General features: G+C 60.3%; 1 protein-coding gene across 1 annotated transcript; it reads right to left on the bottom strand.

Annotated features, from left to right (window-relative positions):
• Positions 1-1,307: 1,307 nt before the first annotated feature.
• On the bottom strand, positions 1,308-8,064 carry SIVA1 (SIVA1 apoptosis inducing factor). The gene is made up of 4 exons (XM_003933350.4): positions 7,850-8,064; positions 5,314-5,508; positions 4,379-4,535; positions 1,308-1,538 (listed from the first exon to the last, which is right to left on the bottom strand). The coding sequence occupies exons 1-4, from the start codon at positions 7,965-7,967 to the stop codon at positions 1,481-1,483; spliced, it is 528 nt and encodes a 175-aa protein (XP_003933399.1). The 5' UTR covers positions 7,968-8,064; the 3' UTR covers positions 1,308-1,480.
• Positions 8,065-10,243: the final 2,179 nt, after the last annotated feature.

Below are 10,243 nucleotides of genomic sequence, written 5' to 3'. Positions count from 1 at the left end.
TCACTGGAGTGTTGGGACAGGGGAGTGACAGATCTGGCTGCTGTGTAAGAACAGACTGCCATGTGCAGGGCAGAAGCAGGGAGCCCAAGGAGTGCTATGCAGGGACCCTACAGGGGAGGGAGGCAGGCTGGCCTGAGCAGTGTGGTCCTGTGGGGCAGGCATGTGGCCGGAGGATGTGAAGGGAAGAGCTGACTGGCCCGAGGAGGCGGTGACGGCAGTAACAGAAATGAGGGCTTGGGTGGCGGTCTGTTGTGGACACCTGGAAGGAGTCAGCACATGGCTGACCGTGGCCACTTGCTGCTGGTGCTCCCAGCACAAAGTGCCCGTCAGCTGCTGCACTCTTGGTAACTGAGTGGGGCTGGTCAAGGAGGTTCTCAGTGCAGGAAGACCCCAGCCAGTCCTCTGCAATCCCTTCTAAGCTGCCCCCTGGAACTTAACCATGCTGACCACCTCTCTGAGGACCCCTCTACCCGTCACACGGGCATGGTATACCCTCAGCCCCAGAGCAGCAAATCCCACTCTGGGCCTGGCTCCAACCCTTCACCTGGGCACCACTGATTTTTCGCGAAGAATCAGCATCATGTGCCCCTCCAAGTGCTTCCCAGGAATACCAAAGGCTCTTCTCGACCCTCCCCAGCACACCCTCCCACCTGCCCTCTGCCCCAAACAGCCTTTACTCTAGTACAGAGCTTCTCACAGGGGCTGTGGCTCCCTGGAAGGGCTGGGATCCACCTCAGTGGACTCATGTGGGAACCCAGTACTCAAGCAGCCTGCCCTCTTCTGTCCTCCAGGCCGCCCCGCCTATCCTGTCAACTCCTCTTCCTTCAAGGCCCCACACAAGCTACACCGACTCCAGAGGGAGCACGGCTGGGGCCACCTCCCCTGCTAGACCAAAGCTCCTGGAGGGCAGGGGCCTGACCACACAGCCGCCAAACAAGCAGAGTGGACACCACGATGTGATGGATCAGGCGTGCATAACAGTGGCATCTGGGTATGGTGGGGAATGTCACCTCTGTACGAGAGCATGTAGTACACTGGCTGTGCACCCTGGAGCCAGACCTGGGTCCTTTCTCCCCATTTACCGCTGGGTGAGCTGGGGAGGAGTGTTGTGGGCTGAGCCTTACCATCTGTAGAGTGGAACGAGTGAGGGGCCTCATGTGATACACAGAGGGGTCTCTAGGAGCTGGCAGGTAGACAGCAGGGGCAGCATGCCTCACCGACTGCCCCTTGGGCCCTACCAGGTGGATGCCCTCCAGCAGGTGGTAGGTCACAAACTCCACCCTCAAAAGTGCTGACACAGAGTCCTCTTGTGCAAATATAAAGAGGTTTATTCATTCTGTCATTAGGAGTACAAAATAGAACATGTAAAAGGCACCCCTCCCGCTCACCCCACAGTTCAGTGTGAACACCCAGCGTGCGTCCAGGGAAGGCTGCCGTGCATGGTGTGGCTCTCAGGGAAGGCAGCCGGCTTGAGCCAGCCTCAGGTCTCGAACATGGCGCAGCTGGTGCACAGCACTTTCTCATACATGTCACTGCAGCTGCGACAGCGCCAGGGAGGGGAGAGAAAAGCTGCTGTCAGGGGCTGAATTGTGTCCACCCCCCACCCCATTCAAACGTCAAAGTCCTAACCCAGGACTCCTCAGGACGTGACCTTGTCTGGTGACAGGACCACCACAGGCATAATCCGTCTAGATCAGGCGTCCCCAAACTACGGCCTGCGGGCCGCATGCAGCCCCCTGTGGCCATTTATCTGGCCCCCCGCCGCACTTCAGGAAGGGGCACCTCTTTCATTGGTGGTCAGTGAGAGGAGCACAGTATGTGGCGGCCCTCCAACAGTCTGAGGGACAGTGAACTGGCCCCCAGTGTAAAAAGTTTGGGGATGCCTGGTCTAGATGATGGCGCTGACATAGGGGCCCTAATGCAACACGACCAGCGTCCTAAAAACACTGCCATGTGAAGAGAAAGACAGAGAAAGAAGACACGACGATACTGGGGGGGCAGGGGGCTGTCTACAGGAAACACCAAAGACAACCAGCAGACATCAGGAGACAGGCCCGGGACAGGTTTCCCACTGCAGCCTTAGGAGCCAGCCCTGCCAGCACGTTCCTCTCAGACCTCTGGCCTCCAAAACCGTGTGACAGCACCTCTCTGCTGTCTAAGCCATCCGTTCTGCAGAACTCAGTTACAGCAGCCCTAGCTGATTCCCACTGCCGATGAACCTGTAAGGGGCCCAACCTGGGTTTCCAGTAGGATAGAAGCTCTCCAAAGACACCTCCAGATGACCTGCCAGAATTCACCGAACCACTGAAACACAGCAACAGTGCTTCGACGCTTTCTTCTGATGTATCAAGACTCTGAGGGTAGGGCTGAGTGTGGTAGCTCAGACCTGTAACCTCTGCACTGGGAGGCCGAAGCTGGAGGATCACCTGAGGTCTGGAGTTCCCTGGACAACACGGTGAAACCCCGTCTCTACTAAAAATACAAAAATTAGCTGGGCAAGGTGGTGTGTGCCTGTAATCGCAGCTACTTGAAAGGCTGAGACAGGAGAATCGCTTGAACCTGGGAGGTGGAGGTTGCAGTGAGCTGAGTATGCACCACTGCACTCCAGCCTGGGTGACAAAGCGAGACTCTGTCTCAAAAAAAAAAAAAAAAAAAAAGCTCTAAGGGTAAAAGCTGCAGAACCCCGCACAGCACAGGGAGAAACTGACTAGGAGAGACGCTTCCAGGAAACAGGACTGGCAAGGGCTACCTCAGATACAAAAGGACCCTGCAGTCACCAAGGAAGCCAGAACTGCTTGCCACCTGGTGTCGAAGAGTTTGCCAGCAGTGCTGTGTGCGAGCCGTGACGACAGCCCCTCCCTGCCACCAGCAGCCAGCTGGAGAGCCCTGCAGAGGGCAGGTCAGGCATGGGCCAGTGCAGGCGGGATGCCGATGGCTGCTGGGCTGCGTCTGTGTTAAGCCAGAGCCATGTGAACAGATCCTTGTTTTCTGCCACTCACGTGACTCCCGGTCCTGAACCAGAAGATGGCAGGAGAGTGGGTACAAGACTGTGGGCGCCACGGGCCAGGCAGCCGGACCTGGGAATGCCAATTCCGGCTTGTGACCTGGAACAAGTGATTTATTTGTGAGAGCGGGCAGAGCCCACCTCCTGTGCTGCGGCTGTGATAGAGGAGTGTGTCCACAGTGGGGACAGTGGTCCACTGAGGCAGCTCATCAGGGACTCTGCGGGTATGAGGGGAAGAAAGTGCAGAAAGAGGGCAGAGGACAGAGGGAACAGGCGCGAGTGTGTGCAGGGTGAGAGGGAGCCCAGCCACGCGGGGCTCTGGGGCCCAGCTCTCCGCTGAACTGTCCACGCTGTGTTCAATTCTGCCTTGGTGAGGGCCACCAGACACTGAGAAGACCCTGCCCTTTTCAGTTTACACAGAAGTAGAAAAGAAGGGGAATTCAGTGGGTGAAAGGCAAAGACAGAGTATCCCACATTCACAGCTAGCCCTGCAGATGATTCCCAACCTGGATGGGGTATGTTCCCCACTCCTGTCCATACTGAAGCCATGGGAACTGACCACAGGCACGAGGTGCTTTCCCCTAGTGTTGCTCACCCCTGCCCAGGGCTCTCAGTCCGGGCCTCTGCCCCAACTGAAGACAGGCTCAAGAGAAAAGACTCGAGATGTGACATGTGGTTTCTATTTTAGATGGACAATTTCAGACATTGTTGGGACTAAGCTTGCTTTGGGTCTACAGAGTCAGTTCCATACGTGTCTGGATCAAGTAATCTTTCTCACGGGGCAGGGCAAACAGGCTCCCACTGTCCACTCCCACCTACCAGCTGAGTAGCCCGGGGGCTAAGAACGCCCCTCCCCACCTTAGGAGTAAGGACAGGATCCAGCCAGCTGCAGCAAACCCACCCACAAATGGGAGACTACGCTAATACTCCACTTCCTGCCTGACAGCACCCACAGCCAAACAGCACACATGACTGTGGTTAGTGGCAGTGTGTACCTGCTGTCACCAACCAGGGATTCCGTGGACAGTGAGCCATTATTCAGGAAGCATGCCTATGAGAAAGTGCTGGCTTGCTAAGTCCCAACGGGGTACCAGGGGCGGCTCAAAGACCAGGACAGAAAGTGCGGACCAGAGCCAGATACAGAGCAGGTCATCTGTGAGGTTCTGCTTTCCCTTAGAGAGGATTACTAACCACTAAAGTTGGGCCAAGCATCTATTACCACCATGTCCTGTTAGGCAATGCCCGATGGCACTGGGTCAGGGATCAAAGATGTGGGTGCTCTGGGCCCTTCCCCATATGGGTGACCCACTCGCCCCCTGTCATGGCTTGCTGGGGCTACAGGATCTTAGCAGCTCCAGGGACTGAAGTACTTACTCCACGAGGCCACACAGGGTACAGGCCACAGCGCCACAGCCCCAGCAGGTGCGTACACACCGCCCACACAGGGCTCGCTCACACTGGCCGCAGATCGCCTTCCCATCCACGGCTCGCACACATGAGGAGCAGGCGATGGACACTACCCCGGATGGGTCTGTGAGGATGAAACGCCATGCTGTCAGCCTGGAAGGAGACTGGAGATTCCGGGACTGCAGGGCTACCTGCCTCCACGCACACTTGAGGACAGAGGGCTCTGACCTGCCTACCCCATCCCCACCTACACTAGATCCTTCCGACAACCCGTGAGCCTGGTACAGCACACAGGACCCCCATTTTACTAGAGAGAGATCCACAGTGAGATGCCTGTAGGTGACTCCAAGTTCAGTGCTCCTTCCCTTACCAGGTCCCTCTGCTACCTGGAGAGGCCAGTGCTGGAAGGATCGCTCTTCCCCTGTTCTTGTCAGAACGCCATGTATCCCACCTGGGTCTCAGTGTGGCCCACTACCTCCCTGGTTAACAAAGAGGTGCCTGGGCTCCTCCCAGACACACCAAGCAGACTTGCAGGCAGGGTCGGGGACTGCCTTTCTAACAGGCAACACAGGTGATGGTGTGAGACCCACACTGCACAGGGATGGGACCGGCGTGTTTCCAGCCATGTGGGACTATCTGAGAGGGCTGCAGGCAAAAGCAGATTCGATACCCAGGGAGTCTGCTGCTTTTCTGGTCCAGTAGTTACATGCTGTTTAACAACTGCCAGTCTTGGATGTGAAACCTCCCGATAATAGGAACCTTCTGAGCCAGAAGGCCAAGCTCTGGGTCAGACTCCTGCTTGCCCAGGGAGGAAAAGCCTGAGCTTCCAAATGAAGAAAAAATGCTTATGCTGCCACCTGCCCTCAGTGCCACAGCCACGAAGGGCTGCCAGTGCCACTCACCAGCTTCAGAGGCCTGCCCAAGGCTCCTGATCAGGCGGCCATCTGGTCCAATCAGCATCTGCCCACGTGCAGCCCTTGGGGCCCCTGTAGGGCCAGGCTTTGGCGACTCTGGTAGGTGAACAACGGTACAGCCTTCATCCCATACACGGTCCAGGTAGGCCTGGGCCCCGAGGAAGAGCAGTCGCTTGGTCTTCTCTGGGGAAGACAAATCATTCTCATGTCCTTCACTGTGTACCAACAGAGCCTCTGCATGGCCACTGAGTCTTTCCAGCCTCACATGGACCCCTTCATCCTATTGTGTGCCCTCTGTCACCCAGTAATTCATGCTGTGTCCTGGCAAGCTGGGTCTTGCTCTGCCTCTACACTGAGATGCTCGTGCCTCCTTTCCTTACCTGGCTTAGCTGTCATCTACTCCAGAGGACTCTGGCCCTGCAGCCCCACCTGTGTCCGATGCAAGGGTACCCTCTTCTACCGCTCTGCTCAATTTCTGCAATTCACAGCCGGCCTTGCCTCACTGAACTTGTTCCCCTTCCTCCCTTTCCTACTTCCCCAGCACTCCCTACCCGGAAAGCAGTCTCTGTGGAATGCACAGAGGAAGCTCTGCACTGTGGAACACTAATTCACAAATCTCGCCCCCTGCCTAGGAAGCAGCCAGAGGCTTGGAGCTGGGCCTGCAACCTCCGGCCAGCGCACACCCCCTCCACCTGCTACAGAGTTGCTGGCAAGACAAGCATCCCAGAACCTTCCAGACCTCTTAGTGTAGAACACACCCTCATCCCTGGGAGCGGAAGTGGCTGCTCAGGATCCAGAGCAGTGGTTTTCCATCAGGCCACAGTTCAGGCACCTCGGGAGCTTGGAAAACTCAGATGCCCAGGGCCAGACCCAGAAATGCTTTGTTTTGCACCTCATCGTCACACAGTTAAAGGCAGAGATCCCAGAAACTCTATGTGGCTCTACATGAAATGGGCAGCAATAACAGAGACAGGGTAACTAAAATGGAGTGGCTGATGACAGCCCATAGCACCCATCACCTCCTCCTCCTGGCCCCCCACACCTTTCCCATCTATAATAAGAAGGGAATGGGAGGTGGTGAGGCTAACCTTGGTCCTCAAGGCCTTGTGCATGATTCAAGGTTAAGAGATCAGGGTGACAGCTGTGGCCTGGAATTTGGAAATTGACACACAGTTCAAAGTACGTGTCCTGCACTTACCTTGGAAGGCTCACTGCACCCAGCAGGTGTCCCTAACCCGACCCTGTGAGTGGCACACATCTGCCAATGCCCCGGTCAGGGCACTCGGGAGAGTAAAGAGCTAGACTGACCCAGGCGCCATTTCCATGTTCCTCTCGACTGCACGGTTTGAATTTTTCAACTGTCCCGAGAGAGGGCACAGGCTTGTGGTCCAGCCACAGTTCCCACTGCATTATTCCCCTTACCTCCGCGTGGCCGGAGACAGCGCTCCCATTCACAGCTGCAGCACACCGGAAACCAGGCATAGAGGAGCCTCAGGAGGGGAAGTCTTTCCCTCACCCCCAAGGCACAAGCAGTACCACGAAAATCACACACCTCCAATCACTCTCTAATTGCTCTACAGGGGCAGACCTCGTGCCCCAACCACTAGGCAAGGTAAGTGCCACTTCGTACCTGCCCCAGGGTATTAATCACCCTAGTGATTAATGATCACTGATGATTAAGATCATTTTCCTCGATGATCAAGAACGCCTTGAGCACGCCTGAAATCTACAGGAGAAAGCCAGAGAAGGCCTGGGAGCTCACTGCACCCCCCATCCCACCCAGAGCTGGACCTGCCAGCCACACGGACTCCTGTTACGCTCTCCTGCTGCCTGGTCTGTGCCTCGGCTGACCCCTCTGCCTGGCTACCTCCTACTCCTCCCACAGGGTGCGGCTCGGACTGTTCTTCCAGGAGGCCTCTGTGCCATCCCTGCAGGTGCGCCTGCTTTGTGCCTGTGCTGATCACCTGCGGTGAGCCCTCCTCCTGCTGGTCTCCCCCACTAGGCTGGGGAGCTCCCGGGAGGCCGGGGCACATCTGCCTCGTCTGCCTCTGGTCTCCCCGGGCAGCCGCAGCGCCTGGCAGGAGGTGGGGGGGGGGCGCTCCAAGACTACGTCTCGGGTCAGGAGGGGCACTCTTCGGGCTGACGCCCTGCAGGACGCCCGGCTCCCGCCCTCTCCCAGGGCATCCAGCACGGGACAGCCCTGAGGAAGCGCCAGGCAGGTGCCGCTGACCGCGGGGCGGCGACTAACCGGGCTCGCGGAGGAGCGCGCGGCGGCTGAGGACGGAGCCCCTCTACTTTCAGGCCGACGGACAGGGTGGGCGAACGCTGAGGTCCTCACATCCCCCTCGCCGACCCCAGCCCTGGTCGTGGGCAGCCTGTGTCCCCGGGGCCGCCCAGCTTCCGAAAACGCGGGGTCGGGAAGCAGGGCCCTCGGGACCCCCGCTCAGGCCTCAGACGGGACGCCGAGGCCAGGCCCGTGCCAGGCCCGACGCCGCGGACCCTCAGCAGTCCGCCCGGCACTCACCGAAGACCTCCTGCGAGTAGCGCTCAGCGCACACGCCGCGGCTCAGCTCCCTCTGGCCCACGCGCACCTTGAGCTGCAGCGGGGCCGCGTCCGCGAAGGGGCAGCCCCGCTTGGGCATCGCCGCGGGCCGGGAGCTACGCAGCTCCGCGGCCGCCAGCCCCTGACCGCCGACGCCGTAACGTCACAGCCGCGCGCCCATCCGCGGGCGTGAGCGAGTTTGAGGGCGAGGGAGCGACGCGCCGCGTGATAGGCTGCGAGCGAGGCAGGAGGCGGGGCTCTTGCGCAGAGCGGCGCGGGATAGGCCGAGGGTGAGATCGGGGGTGGGCCTCGTGCGTCGGTGATCAGCACTGCGAGGCGCGGGAAAGGCCCAGGGGCCAGGTTGAGGCTCAGAGTGGGCGGGTCCATAGGAGGGATTTGTGCGCACGCGGCTCAGAATAGGCCGGAGGAGAGACTAGGGGCGGGGTTCCTGTGCGGCGCGAAGCGAGGCAGCCTGGGAGACAGGTCAGGGGCGGGATTCTGCCGTGCGGGAAGAGCCAGGGGGAGAGGCTGAGGGTCAGGACGGAGCCGAGAAGTCGAGTAAGGGGCGGAGCTTCCGCATCGGGGGCGGGCCTCGTTTGAGGATCGGCGTGGGATAGGCCAGGGCGGTGTCGGGGGCGGGTCTAGATTGAGGAGCGGCGCGGGATAGGCCAGAGCGACGTCGGGGGCGGGCCGGGTAGATGGCGGGATTCCTGTCAGCTTTTGTCTGGTAACTAAACAGGTGGACACTGGTCAAATGTCCTCATCTGCTTCCCGGAAGTTCGGGGCGGCCCGCTTTTTCCTGGTGTTTTCCTTTTAGAGACAGGGTCTCGCTCTGTCACCCAGACTGGACTGCAGCGGCAAAGTCTCGGCTCACTGCGGCCTCCGCCTTCCGGGCTCGGGCGATCTTCCCGCCTCGGCCTCCCGGTAGCGGGGCCCGCAGGCGCGCCCGGCTGATGTTTGCTTTGGGGTAGGAGCGGGGTCTTGCCGTGTTGTCCCGGCCGGTCTGGCCGCTCGCGTGGCGGTCCCCGCCTTCCGGAAGTAAAGGCGTGAGGGCGGCTCCCGAGCGCTCCCGGGCGCCGGTGTGTGTGTGCCCCGCTGTGTGGCGGATGGTGTCGCGCAGCGGGTCCGTCCCACTCGGGGTCCCCAGGCCGCGCCCGCGCTGTCCCTCGTCAGGGGTTCCGCTCACCGGCGCCGCCCTGCTCTGCGCTGCCCCGGCGGGGGCCGGACCGCCGCGTCCCGGGGCGTGGGTTTCGCGCGGGGCCGTGTGCTCGCGGCTCCGTCTGCGCCGCCCCCGGGGTGAGGAGCTGACGCCTGCCCCCGCGACACCCGCCCCCGCGACACCCGCCCCGCGGGACACCCGACCCCGCGGGACACCCGTCCCCGCGGGACACCCGTCCCCGTGACACCCGCCCCCGCGTGACACCCGCGTCGCAGCTGCGCAGACCCGGTCGGAGGCTGCGCACTCCCTCCTGGCCGCGAGCGCCGGCCTCCGAGTCAGAGGGCCTCTGCCTTCTCCTGCCACGCGGGGTTCCACGCGGGGGTCCCCGCGGCGGGGGCCGGGAGGCTGTGTCAGGACGCAATCCGGCGGCCTCGGCGCTTCCTGGCCACCTGGAATTTGTTCTGTTTTGGGGAAATGACCTGAAAGTTGCTCCGTTGGGGTCACTTCTGACCAAACGCACGTTTGGGCTATCCCGGAAATGGATGAAGAGGATTGTTTCAAACGTTTCAGGCCGTGAGGGTTTCTAAAGACGCCCCTGTGCCCGCATGGAAAGCGCCCTTGTCATCAGCATCGTGTTCGGACGCGGAACACCCGGCAGCTCGTGGAGCGGGGCCGTCCCCCAGGCCGCGTGGTGCGTGGAACCCGAATTACTGGCCTGGCTGTCTGCACTGATGCAGCGCTCAGAGCCAGAGCCTCTGGTCTGGTCCACGTGGAAGTGACTGAACTGGTGCTAGGGAGCAGTCCTTCCCCCCGCGGGCGTCTGCTTACCCCAGGGAATTCCTGCAGACCCCCCACGCCCTGCCTGCATGCTTCCATCCTGAGATGGAGGGAAAACCGTGACACTCGTGTTCCAGTGGAGACTCAGCAGCTACTGCAAAACCGAGGTGTGAAGCCCTATTGTGAAGCCCTCAAATTTCAGCGTAAATGGTTTGACTGCAAGGGCCCTGCGTAGGTGTGAGGGCAGAGAGGAGATAGCCCTCAGCCCCTCTCCCCCGGAGCTTACCCTGCCTCGGGGGCTCCCCTTTTGTCCCTCTTGCTATGTCAGGAACGGTGACTGTGTTGCTGTGCCGTGGTCTGGGGCAGGGCCATGCAGTTGCACCGTGTGCTTCCGGTCGTTCACGTCACTGAGGGCCGTTCCTGGCACCGTCTTGAAAAGT

This window comes from Saimiri boliviensis, chromosome 2, assembly GCF_048565385.1.
Source record: "Saimiri boliviensis isolate mSaiBol1 chromosome 2, mSaiBol1.pri, whole genome shotgun sequence".
NCBI lineage: Eukaryota > Metazoa > Chordata > Mammalia > Primates > Cebidae > Saimiri > Saimiri boliviensis.
Note: the sequence above shows the minus strand (reverse complement) of the source record. Positions and strands in the feature narration are given on the sequence as shown.

What these genes read in the sequence shown, in the direction of transcription:
- SIVA1 (XM_003933350.4), bottom strand. Translation starts at nt 7,967, where the DNA reads ATGCCCAAGCGGGGCTGCCCCTTCGCGGACGCGGCCCCGCTGCAGCTC. An exon ending in CTACTCGCAGGAGGTCTTCG is followed by an intron (nt 5,509 to 7,849) that starts GTGAGTGCCGGG and finishes TGTCTTCCCCAG; the next exon opens with AGAAGACCAAGCGACTGCTC. An exon ending in TGGGCAGGCCTCTGAAGCTG is followed by an intron (nt 4,536 to 5,313) that starts GTGAGTGGCACT and finishes TCATCCTCACAG; the next exon opens with ACCCATCCGGGGTAGTGTCC.